The sequence below is a fragment of the Anser anser genome (assembly GCF_964211835.1).
Source record: "Anser anser genome assembly, chromosome: 28".
In the NCBI taxonomy this organism is placed as follows: Eukaryota; Metazoa; Chordata; class Aves; order Anseriformes; family Anatidae; genus Anser; species Anser anser.
The window spans coordinates 3,433,876-3,450,208 of record NC_139749.1 but is presented as its reverse complement, the minus strand read 5'-3'; the positions used below and the strand labels follow the sequence as shown (position 1 = coordinate 3,450,208).

Here is a 16,333-nt window from a genome sequence, read left to right as displayed (position 1 = left end):
GACACACACAAAAGGGGGCCACAACGGGGGGGCCACAACGCGGGGGCCACAAAGGGGGGGCCACAAAGGGGGACGGGGGGGGACACAAGGCGGGGGGGCACGAGGGGGGAGACACAAGGGGGGGCCGACAAGGGGGGGCCACAAGGGGGGGGACAAGGGGGGGGGGCACTCGGAGCAGGTGGGGGCTGTCCCCAGCCCCCCGCCCCCCCCCGCAGGACGCTGTGGTGACACTTGGGGTCCCTGTGCCCAGCAGGCAGCAGCTCGGGGGGGTCACTTTATTGTCCTTAAAGGGGGGGGGGGGCACAAAGCGGGGGGGGGGGCAGCACGCTCAGGGCTTCCTGACGGTGCTGCCGATGAAGGACTCCAGCACGAAGACGGTCTCGTCCACCTGGTTCTCGCTGGCGTCCAGCCTGGGGGGGAGAGGGGGCGGTTGGAGGGGGGGGGCGAAGGGCTGGGGGTGCCCCCCCCCACCCCCGGGGGGGGGTCACTCACTTGTTGACGTTGCGCTTGAGGTTCTCCAGCTGCTGCCGCTCGGGGGCCGTGATCATCTCCTCGATCTCCTGCAGCTGCGCCGCCTCCGCGCCCGTGGCCTGCATGGAGGCCAGGATGGCCTCCACCCGCTGCGACTTCTCCAGCAGCCGCCTGCGGGGGCGGAAACCACCCTGCTGGGGGGGGCAGAGCTCCTCGGGTGTCCCCCGTCCCCCCCCCCCCCCCCCCCAGGCTCTGCAGCCCCCCCCCCCCCCCCAGCCCCGTGGCCCCGCTCACTTGTTCTCCTTGGTCTCGAACTGGCGCCGCTCCATCAGGTTGGCCACGCTCTGCGGGGGGAGGAAGGGGACGGGGGGGGGGAGAAAAAGGGGACGGGGGGGGACAGAAAAAGGGGACGGGGGGGGAGGAAGGGGACGGGTGGGGGAGAGAAAGGGGACTGGGGGGGAGAGAAAGGGGACGGGGGGGGAGAGAAAGGGGACGGGGGGGGAGAGAAAGGGGACGGGGGGGGAGAGAAAGGGACGGGGGGGGAGAGAAAGGGGACGGGGGGGGAGAGAAAGGGGACGGGGGGGGAGAGAAAGGGGACGGGGGGGAGAAAAAGGGGACGGGGGGGAGAAAAAGGGGACGGGGGGAGAGAAAAAGGGGACGGGGGGAGAGAAAAAGGGGACGGGGGGAGAGAAAAAGGGACGGGGGGGAGAAAAAGGGGACAGGGGGGGAGAAAAAGGGGACGGGGGAAGGAGGAAGGGGACGGGGGAAGGAGGAAGGGGACGGGGGGGGAGAAAAAGGGGACGGGGGAGAAGGGAGAAGATGGTGGGGGAGCTGCTCAAGGCACAGGGGGGCTGGCAGTGGGGGGATAAAAGCCCTCAGGCCATTCCCCCCCTGCTTGGGGATGGGATCGGAGGGGATCGGAGGGTCCTGGTGGCTACTGGGGGGACAAGGGGGGGGGCGCGGGCAGCACCGCGGGGCCGCACCTTGTAGCAGCGGTGCAGCAGCATGCGCGCGGCCGACGGGACGTTCACCGTGTAGAGGTAGAAGGTGCGCGAGGGCGCGTGGTCCGGCGTCTTGGGAATCTCCTGGGGAAGGGGGAGGGCTTCGCGGGCGGCCCGGAGGGGGGGCGCGCGGGGCGTTTTCCTCGATGGCGGCGTCCCCGGTCGCGGAGCTCGGCCCCGCTCACCTGCAGGGCCACGAAGCTCTCGGACAGCATCCTGTACAGCATCTCCTTGGCCTCCTTGGCCGGGATCATGGCGAAGTCCTCCACCTGCTTCTGCTCCAAGTGCTTCTTGCGCAGGAGCAGGCGGAATATCCGGGCGCAGCGGGACCCAAACCTGGGGGGAGGGAAGGGGGAAGGGGGAAGAGATCGGCGGGCGCAGGCGGCGGCAGGAGCGGGTCGGGAAGTCCCCGGATTTTTCCCTTCACCTCTCCTCCACGACGGACTCCAGGGTGGCCGTGGCCAGCGAGGCGAGAGCCTTGTGAAGATCTGCGCGGGGTGCGCGTCAAGGGCCAGCAGCAGCGCTCGGGGCTCGTTTTACACCCAGGGAGACCCCGGCGGGGCTGCCCCCCCCCCCCCAAAAGGATACTGACGGTGTACATGCCCCCGCCGCTGTCCCCCGATTTGCCCACGAACTCGAGCTAGGAGAAAAGACAAAAAAAAAAACAAAAAAACAAGAGCTCAGCGCGCCCCGAGGTATTAAAAACCCGACTGGTGTAAAACCTCGCTTACGACGGTCACTTGAACAGATTCCCCCCACCCGCCCCCCCCAAAAAAAAACCCTCTTTGATCTTAAGAGCCTGAGGACATTGCCCCAGTTTTTTTAACACGATGAGCTTCGCCTTTTGTATCCGTTAAGAAATGGCAGAAAAAGTTTTTTCCCTCAGCCCCGCGCCCCCCCGGCACGCGATGAGGGGAGGACACGGAGCGGGGGCATTGCAGGGACGCGGGGGGGTTGTGTGGGGGGGGGGGCGTCCCTCACCGGGTCGTCGGCGAGCAGGGTGAGGTACTGGTCCAAAACCTGCTTCGTGATGTTGTACCCGGCTGGAAGCGACCGGAAGATCTGCGAGAGGGGGGGGGGAAAAACGGCCAAAAAAGACAAAAAAAAATAAAACCAGAGGGAAATCAGCCGAAGAGCGAGGGGGGCGGGGGCGGCTCCCCCCGGGGCGGGCACGGACCTCGTTGGAGGAGAGCGGCTGCGTGTAGGGCGCGCCGGACGAGGTGGTGACCTCGCTCATGCGCAGCATCGTCCGCACGATCTCGCTGCTGGTCTGCGCGGGGAGGACGCGGCCGTGGGCGAGGGGGGTCCCGGCCTCACGGAGCCCCCCCGACGCCCGCCGGACCGCCCCCCCCATAAGCCTGGGCCAGGGCAGGGTTTGAAGCCTCCCCCACCGCGGTTACGCGGAGCCCGGCAGCAGGAGGCTTCCGGAAGCTTCCCCGGACCTGATCCATGCGGTTGGCCACGGCGCTGACGATGGCCTGGTCGCGGAAGTGCTGGTGGAAGCGCTCGAAGTTCACTTGCCAGTAGATGCCGTCGTCGGGCGGGGGCTGCGGGGACAGGGCCAGCAGAGGGTCTGCAGGACGGCGGCGGCGGTCCCGGCCCCCGCGAGAGGCCGGGGCTCGGAAGGTGCCGGAACCCCCGAGCCCTCAAGCTCGGAACCAGGAGCTCTGACGCGCGGCCCCCCCCCGGAGCCGAGGGAGCTTCGGGGCTCGAGACCCCCTCCAGTACCTCGGTGCCCTCCGCATCCTGCTTCTGCTTCTTCGCCCCGCGCTCGCCATCCTCCTCCTCGTCGCACGACCGCCGCCGCTTTCCCCGCCCTGCCAAAAAAAAAAAACAAAAAAGGACAAAGGGGTTTGCTTTCCCCAAAAAAAAAGCCACGCGGCGTCGGTGCCCGGCGGTGCTGAGCTTCCCGAGCACCCCGGGGTGCCCCCTCACCGGTGAGGTTGAGCCGGGGCACGGCGTACATGTCCTTCTCGTTCAGCACCAAGGTGGGCGCGGGGGCGGGCGGCGCCGCGGGGCCCTGGGGGGCGTCGGGCAGCAGCGGGCACCTCTGCACCAGGTGCGTGTCCGCCAGGCGCACGAAGGTGCTCGAGACGTCGGCGTAGTCCATGGTCCTGCCGTCTGCGGGGACGGAGCGGGCGGCGTCGGGCCCCGGCACCCTCAGGCTCCAGGGGCGCGCCCACCACGGCCAGGAGCAGCCCGATCCCAGCGGGATTTTCCACGCCAGCCACGCTCACGCCGCCCCCACCTTCCATGGTTTCGGTGAGCCTGTCGGCGACCTTCCTCACCGCCGCGCTCATCGTCATCTTGCCGTTGAGGAGCAGCTCCTCGACGAGGAGCTCGCCCGTGTCGCCGTAGAGGGTCTTGGCGGCGTAGATGTACCGCGGGTAGCGGAGGATCCTCAGCACCCGCTCGCCCCGCGCCTCGTACTCCACCGCGCCGCGCTTCTGCAGCTGGAAGGTCGCCAGGTTGTGCTGGAGGAGGACGCACAGGGCCTTCTTCACCTGCAAATGGGGGGGGGGTCTCGGTTACGCGGGAGGAGCCCCGAACGGCACCCTCGGGGCTCCTCGTCCCCGCTCAGGGCGGTCGCAGCGCGGTTCTTCCACCTACGGCCACCAAAATTCCCCCCCCCGGGGCACGGCTCCGCAGGTTGACCGCGGGGGGACTCTGCGGGGCCCCCCCCCTCGCTGCCCCGCTGGGTGAGGCAGGGGAAACGGGAACCTTCTGCTCCTGCTGCCGCCCCTTCGGGCCTCCCGCGGCCCGCATGCATCCCCCGCCCCTCCGACAGGCACCCCCTGCCTCCGCTCCCTGCATTTAAACCCCGCTCCGCTCCTCCACGGGCCCTTCGCGGGGGAGGCCGCGAACCCCCTCTGCCCCTGCAGAAACCCTCCTCGGCGTTCTTATACCCAGCCAAGCCCGGCTTTGCCCTTTCCGAGGCGTTCCCAGGAGTTTCTCCGGCTTCGCGCCGGCCCCCAAGGGGACCAGGCCACCTCAGGTGGCGGCGCCGGGGCCGTACCTGCTCCAGCGACAGCCCCGTGTCGCCCGCGAGCATCCGCAGCGGCTGTGCGCCCGCCCTGACGAGCAGCGTGCCCACCCGCTCCACGATCTCGCCGAAGTGCTCCCGCAGCAGCAGGGAGCACAGCTTGATCTCGGCCTGGGTCATCCCCACTGCGTCTCCACGGGCACGCGGGGGGGGTCCGGCGGGGTCAGCAGGGTCTCGAGGGGCCTGGACGGGCGCGCGGAGCCCGGTGGGGTCGCGCTGCTGCTGCCTGCAGAGCCCCGGGACGGCCGGTCCCAAACGGAGGCGACCCTACGAAAACAAAGCTTTAGGGAAAGCAGCCGGTGCCACCGGGTGTCCCACACCCCGGGGTACCCCTGTCCCCGTGTCCCCCACCCTGGGGTGTCCCCGTCCGTGTCCTCCACCCCACTGTGCCTCTGTCCCCGTGCCCCCACCCCGGGGTGTCCCCGTCCTCGTGTCCCTGTCCCCATGTCCCTCACCCCGGAGTGCCCCTGTCCCTGTGTCCCCCACCCTTGGGCGCCCCCATGCCCCTGTTCCCGTGCCCCCCACCCCCTTGTGCCCCTGTCCCCGTCCCCAAGTCCCCCTCCCCGGGGTCCCCCTGTCCCCGTGTCCCTGTCCCCGTTCCCCCCACCCTGTTGTGCCCGTCCCCATCCCCGTATCCCCGTCCCTGTGTCCCCCACCCCACTGTGCCCCCGTCCCCATGTCCCCCACCCCGGGGTGCCCCCATCCCCGTGCCCCCCCCCCCCCCCCCCCCCCACCGGGGCCGCAGCCCTGCCCCAGGCCCGCTCTCACCCAGGCCCAACTCCTAGGCCCCGACCCGCCCCATAGCAACCACCACTTCCGCCCTCCCGGCCTCCACTTCCGGCCCCCGCACCCTCCACTTCCGCCCTCCCTCTGCCCCCTCCCTTCCCCCCCCCCCCTCCCCGCCTGCTCTGGAGGACCGCGGAGCAGTCGAGCGGCCCGGAAGCGCGCGGCTAGAGCGGAGGCGGCCGCCGGGGGGGCGCTCTAGCCCCGCCTCGATGCTCCGGCCGGAGGACTGACGGCAGGGAGGCGCGGAGGAGGGGGTGACAAGATGGCGGAGGCCTCGGCGGCGGCCGCCGTGTCCCAGCACCGCTTCTTCTGCCACAGCTGCAAGGGGGAGGTCAGCCCCAAGCTGCCGGTAAGCCCCGAGGGGGGGGGGCCTCGGACCCGCCCCCCCCCGGCCCCTCGGAGCCCCCCCCCCCGAGGTTTTATTGGTTATATTTAAGGGGGGGCTGCGCCCCAATGGCTGCGGGCAGGGCCGGGGCGCCCCCACCCCAAAACTTGGCAGCCCGGTGGGGAGGGGGCGACCCCGAGGACCCCCCCCCCCAGGAGCCCTGAACGGGTGGGGACCCCCCCCAAGGGATGGGGACCCTCCCTGAAGGGATGGCCCCCCCACCCCCAAAGGGATGCGGTGCCCCCCCCTCCAGCTCCTGGGGGGGTTTGGGGGGTTTCGGGGGGGTCTCGGGGGTCCCTCGGGGTGTTTGGGGCCTGGTGTCCCCCACCCCGACCCCAAATCCTTCGGGGGGCTGGGTTCGGGGGGAGATGCCCCTCGCTGAGGGTCGTGGGGGCGAGGTGCCCCCCCCCCCATCCTTGTTGTCCGCCAGGGCTGTGATGCCCCCCCTCAAAAAAAAAAAAACAGGAAAAAAATGGGGAAAAAAAAGAAAAAAAACGCCAGCCCCGCACCGTGACCGCACAGGGGGCGACCCCTCCGACCTTACTGATCCCTCGGGGGGGGGCTGACACCCCCCAGGACCCCCCCGGACCCTGCAGGGTGCCCTCCCACACCCCCCAGCCCAGCAGAGGGGGGGCAGCTGATCCTGCCCCCCCCCCCCCATGTTGCCGTGACCCCAATACTGCGCGTTGGGGGACTTTGGGGCTCTGACCTGGGATTTGGGGGCTGGGGTGGGGATATTTTTTAGGGGGGGGGGTACAGGGATGGGTTGGTTTTCGAGCTGGCAGGGCAGGGCTCTGGGGGACGGAGGAGGAGGAAGAGGAAGAGGAGGAGAAGCCTTCATCCACCCCCCCCGTGTCCATGCCCAGCCCAGGGGCCGCTGCTGTCACCTGCGGCCGTGCCCCGCTCCGCTGCGGGGGCGCTGAGCCCCCCCCGGGGCCCTCCTTCCCTCTCCATCCCTCCTCCATCCATCCTCCATCTGTGCCGGATTTCGGCTCTTCCCCCCCCCACCCCACCCCGGTGACCGAGGGGCGCTGCCCGAAGCCCCCGGGGGTCCCCACCCCGAGCCTTTCCCGGACCCCCCCCCCCCGGCCTTTGCCCCCCGGCTTCCCGACGGGGCGCGGACGGGGCTCGATCCCGCTCGGCGCCGGCGGTAAGGAGGTCGCCAAGCACTCGGCGCCCGGCTCCTGGCGGCCCTCGCTCCGCTTTTCTATTTCGAGAGCGCCCAAAAACCCAGCTCGGGGCTCCGCTGCCCCCCCCCCCCCACACCCCCACCCCGTTCCCTTCCCGCGGGACGAGGCCGCGAGGCCGCTTCTGGGAGCCTGCCCCGAGTCGCTCGGATGTTCCCGGCTCCGGGGAAGCCGAGGGGGCTGCGAGGAGCGGGGCCGGGGGCTCGGCTCGGTGCTGGCCCCGCCGCGACGTGGGGATGGGGCGTTGGGGGGGTTTCGGGGTCACCGGATGAAATGGGCTCAGCTGCGCGAGGCAACCCCCGAGGGGCCCGGTGTTCCACGGTGGTCCCCGGCGGCCCCCAGCCCCTCGGATCCGCGGTGATTTTAACGTGGGAGGGGGGAAAAAAAAAAAAAAGGAGAGGGGAGACGTGCGGCACGAGGCGAGGGCGATCGGGGTGAAGCCGCTCCCGCAGCGCCGCCGTGGATGGAGCAGAGGCGAGGCCGGGGGCACGGCGGCCCCCCCGGGTGCTGGGAAGAGGAGGGTTTCTGGGCAGCTCGGCGAGCACGAGGCCCTGGGGGTGGCGGGGAGCTCAGGGAGGAGCCCGGCGGGGGGCTGCGGTGCTGATGCGTCCTTCCCCGAGCCCCGCGGGGTGCCCGGGGCGGGCTGCCCCCCCCCCAGCTTCCCCGTGTCGGAGCGGGGTCGTAACACGACAAGGAGACGGTCGGAAGCTCCCCGAGTCGCTCTTTCCATCCCCGGGTGTCCTCGGGTTCCCGTGCTGAGCACCCAACCCCCCCCCAGGGTGCTGTTCTGGGGTGGCAGCTGGGTCCTGGGACCCCCCCCCAATGGGGGCTCGGGGACAAATCCCCGCACGATTCCCCCGAAGCCCCGGGGGGGGGGTCTCGCCTCTTCCTTCAGCCCCACCACTGGGCTCCTCGGGGCGTTTTTTGCGTGGGTACCGGCAGCCGCCCTGGAAACCCCCCCCCCCCGATAAAAACTAAAAGAGAAACTTAAGCCCCCCACCCCCAGAGGGCCTCGACTGGGGCAAAAACCCGCGGCCTGCGGGGGCTCACGGCACCTTTCTCCCCCCCCCCCAGGAGTACACGTGCCCGAGGTGCGAGTCCGGCTTCATCGAAGAGGTCACGGACGAGTCCAGGTAACGCCCGCGCCGCCCTCGCTGCTGGCGTCTCCCCCGGGCGCCCAACAAACGGGGGGCCGGGGGCGCCGTGCGGAGTTGGGGGGGGGGCTGGGGGCGTCTCTAAGCAAAGTGGGAGCGGGGTCAAGGCCGCCGAAGGGGAAGGAAGGCGCGCGGGGGCTTCGAGGCGTGGCGTTTTAGGGCGAAATCCGTTATTCTGGGGAGCGGAGCTCACGTCTCTTCTCGAAGGACCTTTATTTCCTCCGCCGGCCCCCGGCTCGGCCTTCAGCCCTCTCAAACCTCACAGCTCGAGCCACGAGAGAGAGAACCCCCCCCCCCCGCGGCCGCCGAGCTCCCGCTGGGGGCACGGCCGTGGGCGCTGGGCACCCCGCAGAACCCCTCCGCCCCCCCCGCCACCGGGGGTCCCGAACGTTGCCGGCTGGGTGCCCGCCGTGCTCGGGCGCGGGCCCGGCGCCGAGCGAGCGGATTTCTCGGTCGGGCGGCGGCGTGCGGGCACGAGGCCGCGGGTCTGCTCCCCGGGGGGAGCCCTTCCGTCCCCGGGGACCCCCCTCGGAGCTGTGAGACCCCCGGCTGGAGGAGTGCCCCCCCCCCCAGCTCACTGCGGTCTCCCTCCGGCACCACAGGTCCCGCCGTCCCGTCCCCCCCCCCGTCCCCGCGGAGCAGAGGAGCAGCGAGAGCTACTCGCCCCGGCGCGGTGGTTTGGGCTCTTCCTCCTCCTCCTCCTCCTCCTCCTGCTTCTCACCGCACGCGTTGGCCCCAAATCCCCGAGGGAAAACGCCGCCGCCTGCGGGGCGCCCCCCGAGGCCGGGCCGCTTTTGGGGTCCTGGGGTGGGTGGGGGGGGGGGAGGCTTCACGGCTTGGAGCAGCACCCGAGGCCGCGGGGTCCCCTGAGGCCGCGGGGTCCCCTGCACCCGCTGGGTCCACGGCAAGCAGCAGCAGCAGCACCGGCGGCACCGAGCACCCCCACGGCACGGCCATGACCAGCCCCTCCACCCCCCCGGGCGGTGCATCGGGGGCCCCGCGGGACGCCCCGCGCCCCTGCCCCGCAGCAGGAGCAGCTCGCACGCCGTTTGCTCGCCCCTCTCTCGCTCGGGGCACGCGGGGGCCGCGCTGCCGGCGGGGCTCCCGGCTCTCCTCACGGTTTTCGGGGCCGGGGGGGGGCCCTGCTCTCACCGGCTCTTCCTCTCCAGTTTTCTAGACGGCAGCGGCATAGACGACAGCCCGTCCACGCAGTTCGCAGAGGTGAGTTTGGCTGCCTTGTCTAAAACCAGCCCGGGAGAGGTTTTCTGGTCCTTCTCCTCCTCTTCCTCCTCTTCCTCCTCCTCGGAGCAGGGCTGCGGCTTCTGAAATCGCCCCAGAAATGCCCGAGCTGCGCCGAGATAAAGCCGTCTCTCCTCCGAGCCCGCGCGCTGGCTTACAGAGAGCTCCGGGGTGCCCCTGGATGAGAGGCGCAGCGTAAATTTGCGTGGCTCTGGGGATTGACGAGGAAGGAAATCCCTCTCCCAGCAGCGGGCTCGTCTGCAGGGTGCTGATTGAAAGAAAAGGTCACGGGCGCGGCTTCTCCCTTCCCTCCAACGCCAGATTGCAGCAGGCGACGCAAGAAGTGAGCTAGTTCAGTGTGAAGTGGCAACGAGGCTGCTCTGATGGCGTCGTAACGCGATGAGGGTCTAGTACGAGCCGGGAAGGAGCAGCCCTCGCGTTACGCTCCGTAGCCTTTAATTACTTAATTAAAGCCGAGGGCGCTGCTCCCTCGGACACCGCTCCTGCCCCGGCGTCAGAGCAGAGGTGCGGGGCATGGGTTCTGCCCGTAAAACCCCCCGATCCCCCCGTAAAACCCCCCGATCCCCCCTAAAACCCCCTGATCCCCCCTAAAAAAACCCCGATCCCTCCTAAAACCCACCGATCCCCCATAAAAAAACCCCAATCCCCCCCTAAAAGCCCCCGATCCCCCCTAAAAGCCCCCGATCCCCCCTAAAGCCCCCCGATCCCCCCTAAAAGCCCCCGATCCCCCCCTAAAACCTCCCGATCCCCCCTAAAACCCCCCAATCCCCCCTAAAATCCCAGCCTCGCACCTCCTCGGGGCGGCTCACCAGAACCTATATCCCGCTGGGACCCGCGCGTAGCAGGAAGGAGCCGCTGTGCCGGTCCTCCCGGGGGCGGCCCGGCCGATTAGCCGTAATTAAGCGTGTTTGCCGGGCTTTTTGATTTTTCCGGGAGCCGCGGCAACGGCAGGAATTGGCTCGGTTGCTCCCGTCGAGGTGCAGCCCCCTTCCGCCGTGCCGGCTCGCTGGGACGGGGGGTGACGGAGCCGCGCGCTTTGTGTCCTCCCCCCCCTCCCCAGCTTTGGGACCACTTGGACCACACGATGTTCTTCCCCGACTTCCGACCCTTCCTGAGCAGCGGCTCGCTGGACCAAGACGGCAGGGACAACGAGAGGGGCCACCAAGCCCACGCCGACCTCTGGGGGCCCAGCCGCCCCCCGCGGTTGCCCATGACGCGGAGGTACCGCTCCCGGGGCAGCTCGCGCCCCGACAGGTCTCCTGCCATCGAGGGGTGAGTGCCCAAAACCCCCCTGGGAACGTCTCGGCGGCCAAAAACGGCCTCTCGGGGAGCAGCCTGGGGAAATGGGGGCCTGGGATTTCGGGTGGGAGCCCCCGGCGGGCCCTAAAAACCCTCGGGTTGGGGTTGTCACGCCGCAGGCTCTGCCCCCCGTCCCCCTCGGTGCGGTAGCGGCACAGGGGGGGAGAGGTGGGCCGTGCCGCGGCGCTGCCAGCTCTCACCACGGGGAAACAGCTCGGGGCTCGGGAAACTCAGCCGCTTGCCGGCCCTCTCGCAGCCCTCCCACGCTGTGCTGAGTTGGCATCCCTCCCGCCTCCTCCCGCGCCTGTCTCGGGGCTCGCCCTCCTGGGGAAGGGCTTCACTGAGGCGTGAGCCCGGCCACGATGGGAGCGGGCGGTTCGTCTTCTCGCGGCCCTACCTTGCTAAAACGCCACCGCCGCGGATTTGCTTGCCCGACGTGTTCCTTTCCGCTTCCCGCAGAATAATACAGCAGATCTTCGCGGGGTTTTTCGCAAACTCGGCGCTCCCTGGCTCGCAGCACCCGTTCTCCTGGTGAGTAGCGAGCACGGCGTCGGCCCTGCCTTTGATCACGGCTCTCCTCGAGCCACCGGTGCGCCCAGTAAGCACCAGTTGCGCGGGAGCTTCCTTCTCCTGGTGTGGCTGCTGGGGTGAGGTTCCTCCGGGTGCTGCAAACCTCGGGGCTGTTTTTTGGGGGGGGGTGAAGCAGCTCCCTTGACTCCGCTCCCGCCCGCAGGAGCGGGATGCTGCACTCGAACCCTGGGGACTACGCGTGGGGACAGAGCGGCCTCGACGCCATCGTCACCCAGGTGAGACCCCCGAGACCCCCGAGCGGGCCCGGCTGGGAGAGCTTTGAGCTGTGCCTCCAGGTTTTTGGGCTCTTCTCCCCCTGCTCTCCTGCCCGGTCGGTTCCGCTGCGGGAGAGCCTCGCGGACAGGGCTGGCGCCGTCTGGCTTGGTGCCCTGCCTTTTTGGGGAGGGTTTGCACCTCTTTTGGGTGGAAACGCAGCGTTTTAGCTCTCCGCCTTGCCAGTCCGCCCGTGGCGCAGGGCTCACGGGTGCCTCGCAGCAGGCTCAGCAGAGGCTGAAAATAAAAATCCCGTCTCAGCCTCGGGGTCCCGCTCCGAATCCAGCATTTTGTACCCACGAGCCACTTCCCCCTGTGGTTTGGGGAAGGAGCCGAGCACGTTGCCATTCCCCCGCAGCCTCGTCTGGCTCCCTTCGGGGACCGGGGGTGCCCAGCTCCATCCCCGGCCTCCTCCAGGGCGTCGGCGTCACCGGGACGGGAAGGCGGAGCGGGCGGCTGCCGTACCGGGAGCTAATTTGGCTGCTGCCGTGGTGCTGACGCCTCGGAAGGCGCCTGCCAGAGCCATCTGCTGCCGTTCAGAAGCAGCCCCCGGCTCCCACGCCCGTCTCGCCCGCCTTGCTCACGCTCCCCGAAGCGCGGCGGCGCCCGGTGGCTCCGTGGCTGCAGCCACCGGCCCTGCCCGTCCCGGGGCTTCGCGTCCCGGGTGTTTTAACGCGGCCTGGAAAGGGAACGGGGCTCCCCCGAGTGCTGCTCCCAGCTCTGCCCCGACCCCGTGCGAACCTGTCGGAGCTGATCCTGGAGCGAACCCGGGTCTCAGCAGAACGAAACGCCCATGAGGCAGTCAGGGAGCTGTAAGGCGAGGGAAGAGGCGCCGCCAGCGCCGCAGCTCGGGCTCAGCCCCCGTTAAGCCCCAGAGACTCCACGCTGGGGATGGAAACCCCCGGGGGAGCGGGGTTAAGCCCCTGGAGATGCAAAACCCCCCAGGGGAGCGGGGTTGGGTACGGCCGCTCCTCAGCTTGGCGGCAGGGCCGGCCTAAAGCAGCTCCTCGTGGCTCCCCGCCGCCCTTGGGGGGGCTCCTCTCTCCTCCTGACACCCCGACCGAGGCCTGGGGGAGGCAGCAGGCACCCCGTTCCCTCGGCTGAGCAGCACGAGGCTCTTCCCCTGCCCAGAACATCCCCTTTGGGTTCAGGATCCTCCGGGCCCTTCGGTGGGAGGTGGCAGCGAGGCGCGAACGCTGAAAGTGCGGCTGCAGGGCAGGGAAATCGCCTGCACCCGGGATATCCAGCGGTGCTAGGAGGAAACGGCGGACGGGCGGAGGAAATAAAGGAGCCGTGAGGCGGCGGGGGGCGGCCGGCACTTCGGGGACGGGTCGGGGATGTCCCCCGGGGACAGCCGGTGCCGAGCTGCTCGTGCCTCGGTGGCTGGTGCCGGGACGCGGCGCCGTGCCCGTAGCCCCGAGGACAGCCGGGTGTTTCCTCCGCAGCTCTTGGGACAGTTGGAAAACACGGGACCACCCCCGGCCGACAAAGAGAAGATCTCCTCTCTGCCCACAGTGACAGTAACTCAGGAACAAGTCGGTAGGTGAAGCCAGCCTCGGCTCCCGGCGCTTCGGTGCGTGCGTGGCTCGGGCGCAGCCTGGTTTGGTGCCCGAGTCCCCTTCCTCCTGCGAAGGATCGGCCCCTTTGCGGCGACCTCGTGTCCCCAGGCAGCTGCTGGTGCAGGAGGGCAGAGGGCAGCACTGCTCCTTCCTCCCGAATCGCTGCCGGCTGGGGCGCCCCTGACGTTCCTCCTGCTGTCACCTCCGGTGCGCTCCTTGGGCTCCTCGTCCCCCATCTCTGCCGGTTCAGGCCCTCGGCAGAGACCTTCCTCCTCCTGCACAGCGTTTGCGCCGTCTCCTCGGCCTCCCAGTCCGCTGGTTGCTTCGCCCTTCTCTAGAACCTTCCGTTCGTACCGCTGCCGATGGTCTCGTTAGGGCTGGGCTTGGTGCGTGTCGCGTTCTCCCCTTGCAAACTGGCTCGCGGCAGGGCCGGTGGACGAGGCTCCGAGCATGTTCCTGCCGAATTACTTCTGAAATGTCATGTAAGACCCGCAGGTTTTTGTAACGTAGCTGGCAGCGGAGACCTGTGGGCTTTTTTTTTTTTTTGCAGTGTTTATGGTTTTGCAATTAGCTCGCCGAGGGGATTTTTCTCCCCGTGTTTGCAGGAGGTTGGCTCCGCCGGCTGCTTGCGGGATCCCTTTCCCACCGAGCTGCTCCGTTAGGACAAGCCGGTTGATTAGAAAAGCTGTTTCCGTGACAGATATTTTTGTCTGGTTCTTTTTATACGCCCGTGGCTCTCATTCTTGTCTGGGAAGCCAGGAAGCCTCCGAATTTCCATGCTGTAATGCTCTGCCCTGCCCTCGTGAATTGACACAGCTCGATCCGGGCAGCCTGGCAGGCGGGAGAGGAGTGCCGGGAGCTTTGTCTCCCTGCTGCCTGCGGTCGGGGCGTCTGTGTTAGCATCGGCCCCGCAGCATCAGGCCCAGGATGAAGGAGGAGGTCAGGTTTTCGCCGTCTCTCCCCGCTGACAGCGCTCCGCAGCACGCTGTGGCCTCGCGGAGCAGGGGGGGCACGTGCTGGAGGTGCCCACCACCGGCCTCGCAAAGCCTCTTGCTGCACGAGGAGGTTTTGTCAGCTCAAATACCCCAAATCTGGGGTTAGTCACATAAAGGAGTCCCTTGGGGGAAAAAAAAAGGAGTCCCTTCGGTACCTGGGTGGTGCGCGCCGCGGCCTGCGAGCACGGTCCTGGCGAGCTGCGGCTCGGCGCCCGCCTCACCCTGCCCCGCTCCGCGCCTCTCTTCCAGATACGGGCTTGGAGTGCCCCGTGTGTAAGGAGGACTACACGGTGGCCGAGCAGGTGCGGCAGTTACCCTGCAACCACTTCTTCCACAGCAACTGCATCGTGCCGTGGCTGGAGCTGGTAAGGGCCTCGCGAGCACCACGAGCAGCCGCGGCTCTTCGGGGCCCAGCCCCGCGCGCCCCGAGGGGGGAACCTCGGGGCAAAGCAGCCCCCCCCCAAAGCCATTTCCCTGAGCGCCCCCGCCGCGTTTCTCTTGCAGCACGACACGTGTCCGGTGTGCAGGAAGAGCTTAAACGGCGAGGACTCGACCCGGCAAGCACAGAACCCCGAGGCCTCAGCGAGCAACAGCTTCAGCAGTGAAAGCCAGCTACACGACCGATGGACTTTCTGACCTCGGGGGCTTCCTCGGGGGGGCTCTGGCCGGAGCGTTCTTACTACAGCTGTACATTGTATTATAATTCAAACAGAGTAGCAGGAAATATAGGGCAGGGGAGGGCACCCACCCCGTGGTATCGCTGCGACGAGTGCTGTCATTTTCCTGAAACGTTAAACTAGCACCTCCGAGCCGATCGCGTCTCCATCGGAATTGCCCCTTTAGTCCCAAATCCAGTCTTTGAGTGATTTGACTTGATTTTATACCTGTGAAACGTGGCCTCTGGAGGGGCCGGGCCGGGCAGGAAGGTTTGTGGCTCTCGTGGGGACCCTGCCTGGGCCCCGGGGTCTCGGCACAGCCTCTGTGCACAGCATCGGAGGTGGGGAGAGCGTCCCCGCCGCCGGCTCCTCTTGGTGACAGAGAAACGAGAAGATTTTCCTCCTCTGGCCCCTTCCCGGACCCCTCCAAGCGTGTGGGTGGGTTTTTTTTCCCCCTCTTCTGTTGAATTCAGGCGCTAACGTCTGTAAAGTGGCGCCCCAGGTGTTCTCGGGGGAGGCGGAGGCGCGGAGGGCTCTGGGTCAGGTCTCGCCGCGGCGCCGGTGGACAGAAGCGCCCTCGGGACGCCCGCGAGCCCCCGCTTCTGGGAGCAGGAATGCACGCGCAGGAATTTTTGGTCTCGTTGTGGACTCTTCTTCCTTTTTCTGGCCCTTCTCCATGTGCCTGTGGCCCCGGGTCTGTCCAAACCTGCCTCCTCCCCCCCCCCCCCCAAAAAAAAAAGTGAGTCGTTTAGGATCCTTAGCTGGCTTGTATCATAGGGACCACATCCGCGGCGTCCTGCAGGACGGCGGCCCTAGCTGCAGCCCCTTCTAACGGCAGGCTCCTCGGTGTCTAACACCCCGTCTTAGTTCTCCCTTAGTCCGGTAACTTCAAGAGAATCTCTTTATTTTTGCGGATTTTTTTTTTCTTTGTTTTTATTTCTTTTCCACTTCTGTAACATCTCACCCGCGCCCCCCCAACTCCTCGTTTTTATCGGCCCGGCGCCGTCTGAGCCGCGTGGCGCCGCCCCGTCCCCGCTCGGCCTGGCGGGGAGAGGGGGGTCGCGCCCCAACACGTCGCCCCTTCGTTGCTGTGACGGTGTACTACGTACACTCGATTTAAACCAGTGTTCTGTTTGCTATGAAGTCAAATAAAGGCCTTTATAAAGAAGAGCAGACCTCAAGAAGGTTGTTGGGGCGGGAGGAGGTGGCCGAGGGGCCGGGGAGGCTGGCGGAGGACTAACGGGGACGGAAATGAGCTCGTGGGGTGTCCAGAAAGGGATTTTTTTGGGCAGATCGGTTCTCCTTCAGGCCCGGGGTGGCAGCAGCTGAGCCCCAGCACGGCTGGGAGAGCGGTGGCCAGGGGCAGGGTGGCCGTTGTGAGGCTCCCCCCCTGTCCCCCCGTGCTGGATGGGGTTGAGAGGGAGCATCGGGAACCCGACGTTGCCTGCTGGGGACTTGGTGCCCCCAGGGTCCCTCCCTTGCATCAGGGTTTGGGGGGAGGAGACCCCCCCCCTGCACCTCTCCCCCTGCTCCTCATGGTTTTGGGGCCAGGAGCGTCCCCGCTCCGCAGCAGGATCCTCTTTGGGAGCCAGTTCCCGGCAGTTGTCGGCAAAAAAAGGGAAAATGTTCAGCTGCAGCCAGCACCCGGGCTGAACGTTTCCCTTCCTGGCTTTGTCTCATTGCTTTTTCCCCCT

The 16,333-nt window shown here is 68.2% G+C and overlaps 2 protein-coding genes across 5 annotated transcripts in view; one reads left to right on the top strand and one right to left on the bottom strand.

Moving 5' to 3' along the window:
* The window catches only part of POLR3C (RNA polymerase III subunit C), a 20,181-nt gene extending 14,797 nt beyond the window's left edge, over positions 1 to 5,384 (bottom strand). Inside the window, exons 1-15 of one of the 4 annotated variants that reach the window (XR_014575717.1) lie at positions 5,284 to 5,384; positions 4,489 to 4,782; positions 3,721 to 3,976; positions 3,408 to 3,593; positions 3,201 to 3,289; positions 2,915 to 3,019; positions 2,650 to 2,742; positions 2,454 to 2,534; positions 2,061 to 2,112; positions 1,900 to 1,960; positions 1,658 to 1,808; positions 1,455 to 1,556; positions 766 to 815; positions 493 to 642; positions 275 to 410 (exon numbers count right to left, since the gene is read on the bottom strand). Coding sequence is in view for 1 of the 4 variants with exons in the window: in XM_083813225.1 (XP_083669351.1) it covers positions 329 to 410; positions 493 to 642; positions 766 to 815; positions 1,455 to 1,556; positions 1,658 to 1,808; positions 1,900 to 1,960; positions 2,061 to 2,112; positions 2,454 to 2,534; positions 2,650 to 2,742; positions 2,915 to 3,019; positions 3,201 to 3,289; positions 3,408 to 3,593; positions 3,721 to 3,976; positions 4,489 to 4,635 (1,605 nt within the window). In the remaining 3 variants the exon portion in view is untranslated. Of the gene's footprint in view, positions 1 to 263; positions 411 to 492; positions 666 to 765; positions 816 to 1,454; positions 1,557 to 1,657; positions 1,809 to 1,899; positions 1,961 to 2,060; positions 2,113 to 2,453; positions 2,535 to 2,649; positions 2,743 to 2,914; positions 3,020 to 3,200; positions 3,290 to 3,407; positions 3,594 to 3,720; positions 3,977 to 4,488; positions 4,783 to 5,283 lie in introns of those variants that run through there. The other 3 variants (XR_014575718.1, XR_014575719.1, XM_083813225.1) reach the window with 3 other exon arrangements.
* A 44-nt stretch (positions 5,385 to 5,428) lies between these two features.
* RNF115 (ring finger protein 115) lies at positions 5,429 to 15,807 on the top strand. The gene is made up of 9 exons (XM_083813228.1): positions 5,429 to 5,650; positions 7,948 to 8,006; positions 9,197 to 9,248; positions 10,348 to 10,559; positions 11,046 to 11,117; positions 11,320 to 11,392; positions 12,875 to 12,968; positions 14,233 to 14,348; positions 14,488 to 15,807. The coding sequence occupies exons 1-9, from the start codon at positions 5,564 to 5,566 to the stop codon at positions 14,617 to 14,619; spliced, it is 897 nt and encodes a 298-aa protein (XP_083669354.1). The 5' UTR covers positions 5,429 to 5,563; the 3' UTR covers positions 14,620 to 15,807.
* The last annotated feature ends 526 nt before the right edge of the window (positions 15,808 to 16,333 follow it).

Coding starts and splice junctions, on each gene's coding strand:
- RNF115 (XM_083813228.1), top strand. CDS start 5,564: ATGGCGGAGGCCTCGGCGGCGGCCGCCGTGTCCCAGCACCGCTTCTTC. Junction 5,651..7,947: donor AGGTCAGCCCCAAGCTGCCG/GTAAGCCCCGAG, acceptor CCCCCCCCCCAG/GAGTACACGTGCCCGAGGTG. Junction 11,393..12,874: donor TCGACGCCATCGTCACCCAG/GTGAGACCCCCG, acceptor TTTCCTCCGCAG/CTCTTGGGACAGTTGGAAAA.